This window comes from Physeter macrocephalus, unplaced genomic scaffold (assembly GCF_002837175.3).
Source record: "Physeter macrocephalus isolate SW-GA unplaced genomic scaffold, ASM283717v5 random_1065, whole genome shotgun sequence".
NCBI lineage: Eukaryota > Metazoa > Chordata > Mammalia > Artiodactyla > Physeteridae > Physeter > Physeter macrocephalus.
The window spans coordinates 1-16,908 of NW_021146802.1; the positions used below are offsets into that span (position 1 = coordinate 1).

Consider the following 16,908-nt stretch of genomic DNA (forward strand, 5'->3'; position numbering starts at 1 on the left):
CGTGGGCGCTGGGTTGGGGGCGGGGACGGACGGCAGGGCGGGGATCCCGGGCTGGACCTTCTTGTGGAGGGCGATGTAGTCCAGCCTCACGCCCACCTCCCCGGTGAAGAAGTTGGTGCCGTTGTGGCAGTGCTCCAGGAGGCCCCAGCAGAGCGGGGAGCGCGGCAGCGGGTGGAAGGAGTCTCCGGGGCCGCCCAGGCGCAGAGCCGAGCTGGCGGCTCGCAGACCCTCGGAGCAGGCGTCGTAGTAGTTCAAGAAGCCTGGGCGGGAGGGACACAGAGTCCACACCCCCGCGCCCGAGGGGCGGCTGCCACCCCCTCAGATCCGCAGGAGCCCAGGAGGCCGGCCCGCCCACCTTGCAGGGTCATGGACACGTTGTCGAAGTCGTGGTGGTCCGGCTCGTTCCACGTCTCGAAATTCCACTTGGAAACGTGCTTGAGACCGTACCTACCTGCAGAGGGTCCCTACTGTGGCGAGAGGGCCCCTCCCCTGGGGCAGGGTCATGGGCTCATGGGGATCCCCAGGGAGGGGCAACCATGGTGGGGGGTTTGCATGTGACCCGAGTGTCTGATTCCCTATGAGCTCGGCCCCTCGCGACTTGCCCCCCCCATCAGGAGGCCCTGGTTCAGGGGGTTCATGGTGAGAAGACCAGGAGGCGGCCTGGGTGGGTGTGGGAGGAGAGCCTGCCCAGGAGTGCCCACCCTGTCCCCGCAGGGCATGCGCCCCGCCCACCGATGTATCTCCCGGCCAGGAGTGAGACCAGGTTCTTCCACTCGAACACTTGCCGCTGGTTCTCAAAGTCAGTGAAGCGTCCGGAGGGGCTGCCCATCAGCTCGAAGCCTGCGGCACACGAGGGTGGCTCTCCCACTGCTTGCCTGCCTGTCCCCACCAGGCCCGCACTGAGGCGGGCCCTGAGTGGGCAACCAGGAGGACCCAGAAGGGCCAGGCCAGGGGGAGGGGGTGGGGCCAGCAGTCCAAGGGCGAGGCTGGCGGCTTACCTGGGACGAGCTGGTTCTCCCTGAGAAGGTCCAGGTACCGGTCCAGGTGGGTGAAGTTGTAGCTCAGGCCCTGCCCGGCTGACCCCCTGTAGAAGGACACTCAATGTCAGGATGGGGGAAGGTGGGCCCGGGACTGGAACTCTGGCCACATTCAAGCAGCTAAGAAACCTGCAAGGTGCCATGCAGGACTAGGCTCCAGACTCAACTGGCCCCTCTCCTCAGAAAACATAACTGTGTAAGCCTATGAGTCACTCACAGCCTAGTATGAACTAGGGTGTCTGTACTGGAATCCCACCCTCGAGCCTTCAGGGGTTCAGAATAGCCTGTGGGAGGGAGCAGGCAGGTCTTTTGGGAAAGGTACAGCAGGATGGAGGAAGGAGAACAGACATCCTAAAGACAGCTGACAGTGAAGCCGGGAGGCTGCGGGATGAGCCTGGCAGGACGCTGTGATGCCATGTCCTGCTTCCCTGCACCTCCTGGAGGCCAGGGCCCCAGACTTGGCTCAACACTACCCTGCCCCCGCTTCCACAGGCTGAGAGGCAACGTGGACAGGCAGGAGGGAGAGGGCAGCCTCCCCGCCCTGCACCCATCCCTGAGGTAGAAATGAACTCATGATAATCAAGCAACAGGAAAGCAGCTAGTGGGCCTGGGGCAGAAGAAGGGTGTGGGATGGGAGAGACGCAGTCACACGAGGCCTTGCGGCAATGGTGAGGATGGAACCCTGACTCGGGGTGACGTGGGGAGTCCTCTCAGGGATCGGAGCAGGGCAGTACCATGACTCTTTTTGTTTATCTGCTTGTAAGACAACTTTTTAAGAACCATTTTGGATTCACAGCAAAATTGAGACGGAGGTGCTGAGATTTCCCATTTGCCCCCCGCCACGCTCCCTCCCCACATGCACAGCCTCCCCCATGACCAACATCCCACAGTGAGACTTTTGTTACAACTGACGGACCGACACTAACATCACAGTCACCCCCAATCCACAGCCCACATTAGGGCTCACCTGCTGGCGTGCATTCTAGGGGTTTGGGAAAATGTATAATGGCATGTATCTACCACTGCAGTATCACACAAAGTATTTTTACTGCCCTAAAAATCCTCTATGCCTCACCTCTTCATCCTCCCCCCACCCCAAACCCCTGACGTGTTTACTGTCTCCATAGTTTCGCCTTTGCCATGTTTTGAAAGGATCCCTTCATCGGCCCACTGGAGCCAGAGTGGGAGCTGGAAGGCGGTTCCCGGGGGGAGGTGTGGTGCCCGGACTGGGTGGTGTCGGCGGCAGCAGCAAGAGGGAGGCGAAGCGGATAGATTCAGGAGGCAGAGGGGCCAGCGTCCACTGCCGGACTGGAGGGGGGCCGGGAAGGGGCAGTTCAGCACAACCGTGGATTTCGCTTGAGCACCTAGGGGTGCGTGCAGTCGGCAGAGGCAGGGGGGGCAGTAAGACAGGTCTCGGATGCGCTGGCATGCAGGTGGCGCACCTGGGGTCGGGGGCTGGGTGAGGAGACTGGTGCTCAGCCGTCAGGCCAAGGCAAGGAGGGCGAGGCAGGCGGAGGAGAGCACCGAGCCTGGGGCTGAGGCGGCAGCCCGGGGTGGCCCAGACGGGCGGACCGGCAGAGGGTCTGAGCGCTTCCCCTGCGGGCACGCCTGGCCCATCCCCAGATCTGAGGGGGAGGGCGGACACTTTCCAGAGGGCTGCAGCTGCGCCCTCTAGTGGCAGCCAGGTGCGTCCCGCCTGCGCGGCGGCGGCGAGGGATCAAGGTGGAATCTGGCCATGACCCGCTCTGGGTCTCAGCCTCCCAGTCAGTCTCACGCCAGTCCGGCCAGCCCAGCGCTGTCCCCCTGAGGGACAGCGAGGGTCTGGACAAGTCAGCACCTCCCTTCCGGGCCTCCTCTGCCCCACTCGTCACTGCACAAGGTCAAGGCCGAGCCATCCCGCTCTCACCAGGCCATGTCTTCCCACCTCTGGAGCCCAGACCCACAGCACGTGCGCAGCGGGGGCCCGCCCCTCCCCCCTCCAAAGGTCACAACCGGTAGCAAAGGAAAAAAAACTTAAGCGCTCGGGTAAAAATTAAATGCGTGGCAGCGGACGGGTTCCAAAGTCCCACAGATGGGGGTGGGGGAGCAGGCGTGGGCGATGGGCGACGCATGTACAGTGGAGGCCCCGGCACGGGTGCCAGGCTTTCTCTGCAGATCCTGGCAGCGCTGGGCCGAGTTGGGGCGGGAGCACATCAGGCCTCGGGTGAATGCTGTTCAGGCGGCTCAGTGTCCTGGGCCAGCGGGGTGTCACCAGGGGAGCCCCAGCCGCAGAGCCGATCTCAGCCTGTCACTCTGAGTGGACTTGAGTGTCCGCTGACCCATCCAGCGTCGGCACCCAGAAATGCCCTAGGACTCAGTAACCTGTCCCCCGGGGACCAGAAGACCCAACCGTGGGGGTGATCCCAGGCCCAGAAACCCCGGGGAGCAGTCCTCGGGCCCCACTACCGGTGCCTAGGTCTCCATCCGTCTCAGCCTCCGTTGGGAGGGGAATTTGAGAGATCAAAGCTAGTGAGGGGGCTGAGCCAGAAGGTGTAGTGCGCAGCCCACCCCTGCACTCCCCCTGCAGAGGCCTGGGTCACAGACGCAGTCCAGCCCGAGAGCCTCTCCATCCTCCAGCCACGCAGGGGGCCGAACCTGGGCGCGAGGCACAGGCGGCGTCGCCTCCCGCTCCTGGCCCGGCACTTGGGCCGGGGCAGCGGAGGCTGCACAACGACTTTATTCACTGCACGCCGGCGGCCGTCAGGCTGCACCAGGAACCGCCCCCCCATCCCTGGGCCTGAGCGCGTGCGCCGCGAGGACCCAGCAGCACCCAGGCCTGGTGAGTGCTCGGGTGCGCGGGGCGGGGCCCCAGGCCTCGCGTGCTCGGGCGTGGAATCTGGGGAACACAGGGTGGGGATCGGGCGGGTGCAGATGGGGCCGCGCTTGCTCGTCTGGCAAGAGGAAGGGACGCACTCGTGGGAGGGGGCGCAGGGTGGATGGAAATGTGCTGGGTGGGGCCCGGGCCGCGCGTGCTTGGCTTGGGGGGCGCACTCGTGGGAGGAGGCGCAGAGCGGGGGTACGTGTGGAAATGCACGGGGTGGGAACCCGGGGCGCGCGTGGTCGGCAGGGATGGGGTGCGCGGGGCCGGGGTGGGGAAATACATGGGGCGGGGAGAGAGTGCTCCGAGGGGGAGACACAGACCCGCCGCTGCAGGGACCGGCAGCCACAGTCAGGGTCGGGGCTGCGAAGGTGCCGGCCGGGGAGGCAGGAGAGCCGCTCTTCTGGAACTGGGAGTGCTGGGGTCTGGGTCTCGGGGCCCTGGAGATGAGAAGGGCTTGCAGCCCAACCTCTTTTCACTTGTGGGGTACATGGCTCCTTTCCAAATAAGTGTACTCAGTGGCTTAAAACGGTGATTTAAAGACCAACATTAAAATAACAACCATGTGGCACAGGACTGGGCAGGAGGCGAGATGAGGGCGGTTCCTGCAGGCGGAGGTGCTGGAGACCCCACGCCCCATGCTGGTTAACCCGTGCCAGGGTCCTGCTGCCCTCCCTGCCCCGGTGGAGAAGTCTGCAGTGGGCCCACTGGGGTGAAGGGGGACAGTGGGCCTCGGCTGCAAGGCCGCAGGACCCAAGACGCTCGCCTGTGTGCCTGGTCAGGGGCAGCATGAAGACGACAGTCCTCAAAGCACAGAGGGACAGGCGGGGTGGGGGGGCGCCTAGGCCCCGGGGTCCTGCAGTTCTCTCTCACTTGTGCCTCTTCACCTGCTTAGACACCCAGCCTGGGCAGGGGCTGGGGGAGTAGAGGCAAGGCAGCCAAGGCCAGGCCCCTGCGGTGCAGCTGGATGGGGGACACGGGGGCTGCAGCGCTGCGAAGAGCCCTTCCCCGAAATATCAGTATCTCCACGTGCCTAAAATCCCACCACGGGCGCTCCAAACCTAGGCGGCCCCCAAAGCCCTGTCCCCACCTCCTGAGGGCGGAGGGGCCGCCGCCGCCATTCACCCCTCCCTCCCCGACGGTGGGCCCAGCCACCACCTCTGCCCACACGTGCCACGCAGGGGGTTTCCACACTGCCGCTCCGCCGGTAGCTGGGTCGGAAAGTAAGCGTGTTAGGATCCCTCGGTGGCCCCTCCACTCCAGCCCTGAGAGGAGTCTTATCTGCCCCTGAACTGCTGTGACTTGTCCCGCCCACCCTCTGGGCGGTGGCTCCTGTAAACCACATCCTTGGGCACACAGCTCCGCCCCAGGGCTAAGTGGGTACTGCGCAGGACTCAGGGGTGGGGGCGGGGAGGGGCTGTGCCGGGAGGCCCCAGGCTCTGCCCTTGGAGGTTGGGTTCAGACTCGGGAGGGCAGGGCGAGATCTTGGGGCCCAACACAGACTCTTCAAGAACAAGGAATCAGATCTGAGATGGACGCGGCATCGCAGTGGGGCCTCGGCCCTGACCACTCCTCCCCCTTGATGCAGGTGGGCAGAGACCCTCCTACTGTCTGGCTATCCTCCCAGCCACCCTGGGGTCCCACTCCCACCTCTGCCCCCAAATGGGGCCTCTGGTCTTTCCCATCCAGGCCACGGCTGTGGCAGAGCTTTCAGGGAGGCTCTGGAGGGAGGTCCCAAAGTGAGGCTGCATGTGGGAGGTGCCTGGATGGAGCTCCCCCCGCCCCCTTGCCCGGGCTTTGGGAGACAGCAGGCCCAGGCCAGCTCAGCCTTGCAGCCCCTCAGAGGGACCCCTCGCAGCCTCTCAGGCCTCCCCCCCAGGATGGAAAACACTCGGGGCTGTGGTGTTCTTTCCCCACGTTGCCCCTCAGGCACCCACTTGTTCATTTTAAAGATGGGAGAACTGAGGTTCTGAGTAATTTTAAAAACAGCAGCGCACTCTCAGTTAACTGTACGCGGGACACGAGGGTGGTCATCTAAAGGGACCGTTTACCTTCACACCGGCCCTATGAGGCGGGTCCCACTGGCCCTGGAGGAGTGGATGGAGGCGTGGCGAGGCCAGGTGGCCACCCACTGCACCGGGCCAGCACCTGGCTGGGATCCAGGTGGTGGGGCTCCAGGGGACAGAACCAGGACCCCTGCCCCTGCAGCGGGAAGGGCACACCCGGCTGCTAATCGTATCTTGGTGCCCGGCGGCCCTCCAGTCCTCAGCCACGCGCACACCCCGCCCCCAGCGGCCTCGTGCCTGCTTTCCACGCGAGGACACAGAGCAGAAGCCAAGATGTGGCCGCCCCGCGCCCAGCTGGCTCCCGCGTGGACCAGACCCATCTCCCGGCAGACAGGATGTATCTCCCGGCAGACAGGATGTCCAGGGATGGGACCCGGAGACCGGCCCCTCCCTCGGAGCCCCATCCCTGCCCACGCTCCGGGGTCCTGGGAGCCACGGCGCGGGGCCCCAGAGGCTAGGGGTCCCCCGCCCCCTCCCCCAACACAACTGGCCAGGCTCCTGAGCGTTCTGCCTCCCCCAGGGGCCCAGAATCCAGGCTTTCTGCTCCAGCCACTCAATGCCCCAGCCCACCTGTCCCGGCCCTCCAGTCCTCAGCCACGCGCACACCCCGCCCCCAGCGGCCTCGTGCCTGCTTTCCACGCGAGGACACAGAGCAGAAGCCAAGATGTGGCCGCCCCGCGCCCAGCTGGCTCCCGCGTGGACCAGACCCATCTCCCGGCAGACAGGATGTCCAGGGATGGGACCCGGAGACCGGCCCCTCCCTCGGAGCCCCATCCCTGCCCACGCTCCGGGGTCCTGGGAGCCACGGCGCGGGGCCCCAGAGGCTAGGGGTCCCCCGCCCCCTCCCCCAACACAACTGGCCAGGCTCCTGAGCGTTCTGCCTCCCCCAGGGGCCCAGAATCCAGGCTTTCTGCTCCAGCCACTCAATGCCCCAGCCCACCTGTCCCGCACCTGGAGCCCTGCTCCCGGGGGGCTGGAAGCTTGTAAGAGTCCCACACAATTGTAAGTATCTGTGAGCCTCTGATTACAGTACAACTCCCTGTATTAGCCGCTCAGGTAATGCTCATCTGGGGGAACCTATGACTCAGCAATCTTTGGAGTAAATGATTTAACTGCAAGCCCAGCACAGCTGAGCAGTCAGATGCTAAGCACAGAGCACTGCCCTCCAGTCAGTGCCAGGCCAGCTCTGTGCCTGAGCCCACCACCTGCATGCCCAACGCGCTGGGCCAGAGGCCCCGGGGACAGACAAGCTAGGCCCGCACTACCTGCCGAGCCTGTGAGGGGCCCCTCAGGTAAGAGTCCCCCTGGGACCCTGCGGCAGGACAGCGAGGGCTCTAGACAACGGCCACAGCAGAGGCCGGCTCCCTGGATGCAGCGGAGGGGCAGGACGCTGTGAGTGGAAAGGCCCGATTCCAGGGTTTCTTTTGTGGACTCCCCGTTTAAACGGTCACTCAGTCGACACGCCTGGACCTCGGGGTCTGGCTGAGCTCAAGGTGTCCAGGGACCCGTGTGGTGAGGTCTTCAGAGGGAAGAAAGCTCCCCTAGCATGCCCCAAAGCGCAGGCCTGCCCCTCGAGCCCTGGGGGCGGCGTCCGCCTGTCCGCACCTCACAGCAGGCCAGGACGAGCACCCGTCCTCCACACCCGGGGACACCCCGGGCCCCGCGTCCCCAGCCAGCGCACACACGGCGCCAGGGTGGCCGGGCTCTGAGGAAGCAGAGACCATCTGCTTCGTGTCACCATGAGGGGGACAGCAAGGGCTGACGTCCGGGCGGGCCTCAGCACAGCTGAGATCGGGACGCCCTGGCGCTCGCTGAGCACAGAGGCAAGGTCAGCCTGGGCCAGGTGGCAGGCTGCCCTCTGGACAGCAGGCACGGCGGGCACGTGTGTTCCGCGGCGCGCCTGTGCGGCCTCAGCACCAGCCAAAACCCAGAAGCGCTAACACGCACTGGGAAAGGGGCCTGCCGTCCCAGGACACCCTGCAGGCGATGGACACCAGTCACCCCGCTCCCCTCCCAGCCGGCCCCTCAAAGCACGTTCCAGGAGTTCTGCCGCAAGCGCCGGGCCGGGGCAGGCGCTGCTGCAGCACAGATCTGGGGTCCCGGCACCTGCAAGGCTCTTCCTGCCGGCAGAGCCGCAGTGCAGAGGTGATGGAGGGACGACCGGAGGGGACTGTGGTGGTCTGGATGGCGGAGCGGAGGGGCCCCTGGCACGCACGGAGAGGAGCGGAGCCTGCTCCGGCCACGCGAGTCCGGGTCTCTGCGACGCCCTCTGACTGACACGTCTCGCCACCCCAGCAATGACACCCACTTCTACCCACTTTGCAGGTTTTCTCGGGGGGCGGGCTGGTGCCCCACGATGGAAGTGTCCCCTGAGTTCACACAGCAGGGCAGGGGGCTGGTGCTGCTTCGCCGGCGGCCCCCCGCACCCCCGGGCCCGCGAGAGGCTCTGAAGGCCCGGCTGCGGCGGGGCTGTGCGTGCAGCGCGCAGCGGGCCCGGGAGCTGCTGCAGGACCTGCTCCCCGCCACGCGTTGGCTCCGCCAGTACCAGCCTCGGGAGGACCTGGCGGGTGACGTCATATCTGGGCTGGTCATCGGCATCATCCTGGTGCCTCAGGCCATCGCCTACTCACTGCTGGCCGGGCTGCAGCCCATCTACAGCCTCTACACGTCCTTCTTTGCGAACCTCATCTACTTCCTCATGGGCACCTCACGCCACGTCTCCGTGGGTATCTTCAGCCTGCTCTGCCTCATGGTGGGCCAGGTGGTAGACCGCGAGCTCCTGCTGGCCGGCTTCGACCCCGCCCAGGACGGTCCGGGGCCCGGGGCCAACCGCAGCGCCCTCAACGCCTCGGCCACCGTGCTGGCGCTTGGGCTACAGGACTGCGGCCAGGACTGCTACGCCATCCGCGTGGCCACCGCCCTCACGCTGCTGGCCGGGGTTTACCAGGTGAGGAGCTGGGCCTGGGCCTAGACAGGCTGCCCAGCCACTCGGAGCAGCCCCTTCAGGCACTGGTCGCCCCCCTGCAAGGGCCAAGCCTGGGGGAGACAGGAGGTCAGGGCGGTGGCTTAACCCACAAGGAGAGGAGAGAACAGGGCATAGGCAGAAGTGGGTGCGTGACAGCACCCCGGGTCGGGGCACCAGAGGGGTTGAGGGTGCCCGGGGTGGGGGGCCTGCCTGGCCAGCTGCAGAGTGTGGCCTCGGGCCCAAATGTGCCCCCACTTGGTCTGCCCATCCTCCCCAGCTTCCGGTCCCAAGTGGGATCCTGGGAACCGCCTGCCCGCCTGCCTTCCCACGGCCTCCCCGCACCCAGCCCTCCCTGGACCAGGGCTCTCCACCCCAACGTCGCCCCCTCCCAAGGGCCGCCTCAGGTCCTTCCCCTCAGCTCCAGGTCCCCCGGGAGGGGGCGGAGCTGTGGACAGGGCAGAGAAAGGAGCTGCCTTCCGATGCCCAGAGCCCACGTGTGTGACACCACGGTGAGCGTCGTGGCCACAGCGTGCACTCCGGCGTCTGCCGTGCCTGTGCGCGCACACGCGTGTGCAGGCGGCCGCGGAGGGGGTCCACGTGGGAAATACGCAATGCGAGGGAGGGAGTTCCGGTTCTGTGCTGTGCCCGCGCCCCGCAGCCCTGACCACGCTCTGTCTGCAGGTCCTCATGGGCGTCCTCGGGCTGGGCTTCGTGTCCGCCTACCTCTCGCAGCCGCTGCTGGACGGCTTCGCCATGGGGGCCTCAGTGACCATCCTGACCTCCCAGCTCCGACACCTGCTGGGCGTGCGGGTCCCGCGGCACCAGGGGCCGGGCCTGGTGGTCAGCACATGGCTGAGCCTGCTGCGCGGTGCCGGGCAGGCCAACCTGTGCGACGTGCTCACCAGCGCCACATGCCTGGCTGTGCTGCTGGCGGCCAAGGAGCTCTCGGACCGCTACCGGCACCACCTGAAGGTGCCGCTGCCGGCAGAACTGCTGGTCATCGGGGCGGCCACGCTCGTGTCCCACTTCGGGCAGTTCCACGAGCGCTTCGGCTCCAGCGTGGCGGGCGACATCCCCACCGGCTTCATGCCCCCGCACGTGCCAGACCCGGCGCTGGTGTGGCGCGTGGCGCTGGACGCCGCGTCCCTGGCCCTCGTGGGCTCCGCCTTCTCCATCTCGCTGGCGGAGATGTTCGCCCGCAGCCACGGCTACTCTGTGCGCGCCAACCAGGAGCTGCTGGCTGTGGGCTGCTGCAATGTGCTGCCTGCCTTCTTCCACTGTTTTGCCACCAGCGCCGCCCTGGCCAAGAGCCTGGTGAAGACCGCCACCGGCTGCCGCACGCAGCTGTCCAGCGCGGTCAGCGCCGCCGTGGTGCTGCTGGTGGTGCTGGCGCTAGCGCCCCTGTTCCGGGACCTGCAGCGGAGCGTGCTGGCCTGCGTCATCGTCGTCAGCCTGCGTGGGGCCCTGCGCAAGGTGCGGGACGTCCCGCGGCTATGGCGGCTCAGCCCTGCCGATGCTCTGGTCTGGGTGGCCACGGCGGCCACCTGCGTGCTGGTCAGCACCGAGGCCGGGCTCCTGGCCGGCATTCTCCTCTCACTGCTCAGCCTGGCCGGCCGCACACGGCACCCAAGCGCTGCCCTGCTCGCCCGCGCCGGGGATTCCAGCTTCTACGGGGACCCGGCAGAATTTGAGGGCCTGGTCCCCGAGCCCGGTGTGCAGGTGTTCCGCTTCACGGGGCCCCTCTACTACGCCAATAAGGACTTCTTCCTGCGGTCACTCTACAGCCTCACCGGGCTGAACGCGGGATACGCAGCCGCCAGGAGGAAGGAGCGGGGCCCGGGGGCGGGGGCTGGCGAGGGAGAGCCTGTCGAAGGCAGGGACCTGGGTCCCGGGCGCAGCACAGCTGCGCTGGTGCCCTCGGCGAGCTGCTTCCACGCGGTGGTCATTGACTGTGCCCCGCTGCTGTTCGTGGATGCGGCCGGCCTGGCCACACTGCAGGACCTGCGCCGAGACTACGGGTCCTTGGGCATCGCCCTGCTCCTGGCGTGCTGCAGCCCCTCGGTAAGGGACACCCTGAGGAGAGGCGGCTTCCTCGGGGAGGACCAGGGCGACGCGGCCGAGGAGGGGCAGCTGTTCCCCAGCGTGCACTGTGCCGTGCAGGCGGCCCGAGCCCGCTGCCAGGAGCTGGTAGCCGCCAACTACACCCTCTAACTGAGCCGGCACCTGCCGCCAGCCTCCACTCCCACCATCCGTCACTGCAATCTTGCTGTCGCCTGGTGCCTCCAATCTAGAGGACCCAGGGAACCCCAAATGGGATGGAGGGTGGCAGTGAACACACAAAGGGACCCAGACACTTGAGAACCCTCAACTGCACCTGGGAGACAAACGCTGCCTCGGTGCCAACCTGGGCCCAGTGCTGTGCACGTGTGGTCCGTGGAGCCGGTCTGACAGTCGGTGTCCTGTCTTACTTGAACAAGGACCCTGAGGCAGTCGTGTGGCCTCCAAGGCGCCAAAAGGACGTTGGTCCCTTGGCCCGCTACCCCCCCCAAGTGAGAGCTGGCAGCTCTGGCCAGGGGTGTGAGGGTCTCTGTGTCTAGGAAGCCCCGCAACGCACACACCCAGGGTGTCTCTTACACCCTGTGCCTCAGCCCCCGCTGGGGTTGGCAGGGCCAAAGGCAGACGCGACCAACACGACCTCAGCCCGGCCCCTGGCGTGGCATCCCCACACAGTCTGAGCACAGAGCGAGGGGGCCCACTCGCCGTTGCAGGGTCCAGCTGTGCCCGAGCCAGGGGCTGCCCCAGCACCCACAGCTCCTGTGCCGCCAGGAGGGTGCCCTCCATTCTCCCCTGCCCCCAGCATGCTTGGCCGAGAAGCACAGGGGCAACGGCTTCTTGGAGCAGGAGTCCCCCACCCCGTGGCTCCGCCATGGCCCGGCACCGCACTGTCCTCCACACCCAGACGCCGCCACCTCTTAGTCCGTCTGCATCTCCATACACCGGGCTCTGCCCAGCTGCCCCCAGGCTGCCCATCCCCTCCATCACCCACCTGGCCGTGACGAGGTCCAGCAGCCAGTGGGTCCGAACCTGTTCGATGCCACCATGAGGGACGGCACCCACGTAGGCCAGGTTGAGCTGCTGGTCCCAGCTGAGGTCATACCGGTCGGCCTGGCTGTGCGGCAGTGGGGGACTGGGCACAAAACAAGGGGGAGCGGAGGCATTAGTCCCCTTGAGTGGGGCTAGCGGAGGGGCCTCGGCACAGGCCCCACACCTACAAACTCAGGGCAAGGACCGGGGTGTGTCTGCTGGTGAATTTTACTGTCCCTGAACTAATAAACTGCCCCCTAGTGCCAGGACTGTGATGAAGTCTCAGGTTTATGGGGGTCGGGGGCTCCCAGAGAGATCACATTCCCACCCTGCTCCCTGCCCCACCGGCCGGGAGATATCAGCTCCAAGCCTGACAGAGGCAATCGGGGACACCAGGCACCGGGACAGGTCCCACTGCAGGGACGTCGACCGTCCTGGGGTTGCCCCCTCGAGGGGCTCCCGGTCTGCGCCAACGAGTAGTGTCCTGGGCCACAGCCCCTCCCGCAGCCTGGGCTGCCGCGGCTGGCCACCAGGCTCTCCAGCCTCTGGTGGGTGACCAGGCACACTCAGGGCCTGGCCCCCGGCCCCCACCACACGCGCGCGGCAGCCGCTCAGCTAGAAAACCTCCGCAGCGCCGGAAACATCGCGTAGAGCCAGCGGACAGAGACGAGATCCCCACTCTGAGGCTGGACCCGAAAGGAAGGAGCGAGCCGCGGCCCTCCTCGCTTCGGAGCGCCTACTGCAGGTCTCTCCAGGGGCGACACGGGGGTCCCGGGGTCCCGGAGGCCCGGGGCGGGGTGCGCGGCCGCGGTTTGGGAAGAGCGCGCAGCGAGCAGGGGCAGGCTGGGCCGCTCCGACCTCAGTGTCCCCCGCGGAGCGCTCACCAGAAGCCGGTGCTCCTCCAGAAGGGCTGCAGGGGACGCAGCGCGCGGGCCGCGTCCACGCGCACCAGGTGCGGAGCCTCGGCGGCCGCAAGGGACGCGGCCAGGAGCGCGAGCAGCGCGGCGCGGGGGCGAGGTGCGCGCATGGCGGGGGCGCGGGGGACGCAAGCCCCGGGCGCGGGAGCACCCCAACCCCGGGAGACCCACCCGGCCCTCCGCGCTCCGCGAGCCGAGGTCCGGACCCCGCCCGCCGGTTCCGCCTCCGGGTCGCGCGCCACGTGACCGCCGGCACGGGGCGGGGCCTCGGCAGGAGCGGGCCGGGCGGGGGTCTGGCGGGCAGCGGAGGCGGGCGGGGCCGGAGCGGTGGGCTTGGAGCGGGGCTGTGGGAGGGGCGTGGCCGGGAGGGGAAAGCGGGAGGCGTGGGCGGGGTCTGGCGGGAGGTGTCCGTGGAGGCGGGCCCGGGGCGGTGGGCGTGGGGCTGGGTGGCGGGGCGGGGAGCTCCCGCAGGCCCGGAATCTGGAGCGCTTCCCCAGACAGTGGGCTCTGCCCAGCTGCCCTCAGGCTGCCCTCCCCCCGCCCCAATCTGGAGCCCCTTCCCGGCAGTTTGCTCCCCTCCGTTCCCTCCCGCGCCTATCGGACTGCGGGGACTGGGCGGCGCTCGGAAAGCGCTCGGCCTTCAGCCGCTCGAGTGAAAACCGTCGTCTGTTAATGCTTCGGCAGGTCGGCTCGCGGGCCGGCAAGTATCCTAACGCGCGGGCCAGGCGGCTGCTCAGTGGAAGGTGGTCAGACGTGGGACACATTTGGAAGGTGGGCTGGTGGCTCTTAGGAATTTGGCTGGAGCAGCGTGCGGATGTGACGTTTTCTGAGAGGAAGGCTGTTGTAAAGGAACGGGGGTGGTCAGGGGGCTAAACTGCCTTTGAGAAGCCAAGTGGACATTTCTATGGGCAGATGGGCAGCGCGGCCTGGGTGTTGGGGGAGGTGGGGTCAGCGGTGAATGTTTAAGCTTCAAACTGCACATGTACGACGTGTGTGTATACCTACATATACTGTAGGTCGTACAGCATCACATCCTCCACCAAACAAACGTCTCAGGACTCGGGGAAGAGCCTCTGTCCTTGCACTGTCCTCCCTTGGACAGCAGAACCCCGCCCCAGAGTCAACCAGTGTCACCAGTCCCTTGGGCTGAAGAGAGAGGAGCTCTAAAAGTGATGGACGACATCCAGTCACAGAATGAAGACGTGCTCCGTAGCCCGAGGAAGAGTACAAAGGCAGCAGAACCCAGGCGCATCCTAGTGAAATGCTGAAACCAAAGCTGAAGGGAAAGCCTTCAAAGCAGCTTGAGGGGGAAAGGACCCGTTACCCTCAAAGTGCAAAACAGCAAGAAAGAACACTGACTTTCCAACAGAAGCGGCCAGAACCAGCAGCCAAAGGAAGGAAAACTTCAAACTAAACCACTGTTAGCCAGGGCGTCTCGATCCAGCAAAAAGCATGCTTTGAAATGGAGGTCACATAAAGACCCTTCGGAGAATCCAACTCGGAGAACACTTGTCACCGCTGACCCTCCTTTACGGAAACGGTAGCTGGTGTTCTTCCAGAAGAACGGTGATCCTTGCAGCCCAGAGGGGCAGGAAGGAAGGAAACGCAGCAGAGAGATCTATTGTCTCTAAGTCTAATGAAGAGTGACACATAACACGGCAATAATAACATCTCGTGGGGCTCGAAATATATCCAGAGACTGAAACATATGACAACAGTAGTAGCCCAGGGATTGTGAGGGACACACGGTGTGTGAGCGGCTGGCCCCCCACGTCCTCTGAGTGGGAGCTTCTACCGTGAAGGCACTTTGCAGGTAGGACTAAGTTAAGGGTCTTGAGATGGGGAGATGACCCTGGATCATCTGAGCAGGTTCTGAGTGTCCTTGTAAGGGGGAGGCAGAGGGGGATTTGACACGAAAGAGGCTGCGTGGTGACTTCAGAAGAAAGAAAGCCATCTGAAGATCGTCCTAAAATTTGCACTCAGGACTTGTTTTAATCATGTGTGCCTAGACAGACGGACACAGATCCCTAGAAACAGGAGGCAGGACCACATGGGGAGGCAGAGGGAGGGGATGGGCATTATTAAAGTATCATTATGTGCAAAGGTCTTTAGTGCCCAAAGGCAGGACACGTCCCCTTTAACAGAGGAAAGGGCAGTGGAAAAGCTTTGCAACTTGGCGTGAGGTGTGAGTTAGCCAAGGTCCTTGAATTAAGAGAGATTAAGGCCTGGGACAAGACAGAGGCCCATCTAGGGTTCCACTCGCTGGACTGGAATTTGAAAAGGGGTGTTTGAGGAGACCAGTCTTTGTCTCAGTCACACAGGCCCTCTGGGAGCCCTCAGGGACTGTACTTTGAGAAGTGACATGTGTAGCATGTCCTGGCCACACCTCACGTCGTGGCCTTAGTGCACTTGGAAACGTGTGATTTTGGTAGATATTTGGGAGTCTGTGAGACAAGAGATTCCTAGAGTTCTCACCTCTGAAGGGGGCGATTTTTAGGTGATGGTTGGACAGTGTATGATCAATGTGCAGATGGGCCACTTGTTCAGGGCACCCGCTGCTAAGACAGCTGCGTGAAGTCCAGCCGGTGTGCTGAGCTCTGGGTCCGCCCGTCATCAGGGCTGAGGCACCGGAGGAGCCGCATCACGTGAGGTAGCTGGCAGTGCTGTTCGCACAGTCCGCAGACTCCCGCCACTGCTACTTAGGTCATCCCAAGGGGCTCCCCAGGTAGCCAGGGGGTCTGGGGGAAGAATATGTGGCCACCAGAGCTCAACAAGGACTAGAAGATGTTGGACCTGTGTGTCCAGTGGCTGTCCTTGGAGGAGGACGTCATCACGGTGAGGTCACACCTGAGCTCCGGAAAGCACAGGAGAAAGGCGTCTGCCGTTGGTCAAGGTTGGTCAAGGGCTCGCCTGCCAGGACGGTGCGTGCTGGAAGGCGGCCAGGTGCCGGGATGGCCTGGAGAGGCGTGGCCGTCCCTTTGGGGTGGAGCCAACGGTGGGGAGAGGCACCCACTGAGCAAAGTGTCTGGTCGCTGGTCGGTGGAGGCCGTGGTGTTAGCAGCGTTGGATTTCCAGTGTGGAGCCCTGACAGTGGGACCACAGCTGCACGGTCTGGTTTTGCACCGTGAGGGACCCTTAACTTTTGCAGGGAAAAGAACGGGCAGAACTAGGCCTTATTTTCTCCCCTCTATGCCCTTCTATTGCTTTTTCTTTCATCCTTTTCTCCCTCTTCATTTATTTCTTCATTTATTTTTCTGTTAGGCTTTTCGTCCCTGTCTCTGACTGGTAAGAGGACCAGGGGCCCTGCTGGCAGCACCATCAATCTTTCTTCCTCTTCCTTCTCTTAAACAAAAGCCTGTTTTTTCTCAAATAAAACCTGGTCTGTATCTCTAAGCAGGGAAGAATGGTTTCCTTCTCTCCACCCCCCACCCCATATCTGTCTTTGACTGTATTGGCTATATTCCCTTATTTTCTGTATTCTTGGTGCTCTGGCATTTGGGGCCTTGGTCCTGGAGAGACAGCCCTCCCGGTGCTGGGCCTCCCCACAGTGAACCGGCCCCTCAGCCACTCTCACCCACCGCGCCGACATGCCCCCTGTCCCAGACCCCCCAGGGCTGGGCACTGGACAAGCAGCACTGCCCCTCGCGCCCAGGCCTGCCAGAATCATTCAAACTGTCCAATCCTAAATTTGCCGCGTGTACCTGTGCTGCCTCACCCATTCCTTCCTGTGAAACCCCAGTTAAGGCTCTGGGCCACGTTCTCTTCACTTCTGCTTCTGCCTCCTGACCCAAACCTATGCTCCTGATGTGGTGGCCCCTTCTCTTGAGAAATATGAATAATAAATTCTTCCTTCAAGGCAGACGTAGAGAATGGACTTGAGGACACGGGGAGGGGGAAGGGGAAGCTGTGACGAAGTGAGAGAGTGGCATGGACATATATACACTACCAAACGTAAAAGAGATAGCGAGCGGAAAGCAGCCAC

General features: G+C 64.6%; 2 protein-coding genes across 2 annotated transcripts; one reads left to right on the forward strand and one right to left on the reverse strand.

Annotated features, from left to right (window-relative positions):
• Positions 1-3: 3 nt before the first annotated feature.
• On the reverse strand, positions 4-13,151 carry LOC114483878 (alpha-L-iduronidase-like; the record flags this gene model as incomplete). Its single annotated transcript, XM_028487062.1, has 6 exons — positions 12,894-13,151; positions 11,972-12,112; positions 999-1,084; positions 733-840; positions 356-451; positions 4-260 (listed from the first exon to the last, which is right to left on the reverse strand). Coding segments are annotated over exons 1-6 (831 nt in total), but the record flags the coding sequence as incomplete, so codon positions are not given.
• Positions 5,372-11,136, forward strand: SLC26A1 (solute carrier family 26 member 1). Its single transcript, XM_007114153.3, has 3 exons — positions 5,372-5,482; positions 8,286-8,907; positions 9,607-11,136. Exons 2-3 carry the CDS (start codon positions 8,317-8,319, stop codon positions 11,134-11,136), a joined length of 2,121 nt encoding a protein of 706 aa, XP_007114215.1. The 5' UTR covers positions 5,372-5,482; positions 8,286-8,316.
• Positions 13,152-16,908: the final 3,757 nt, after the last annotated feature.

Coding starts and splice junctions, on each gene's coding strand:
- SLC26A1 (XM_007114153.3), top strand. CDS start 8,317: ATGGAAGTGTCCCCTGAGTTCACACAGCAGGGCAGGGGGCTGGTGCTG. Junction 8,908..9,606: donor TGCTGGCCGGGGTTTACCAG/GTGAGGAGCTGG, acceptor CTCTGTCTGCAG/GTCCTCATGGGCGTCCTCGG.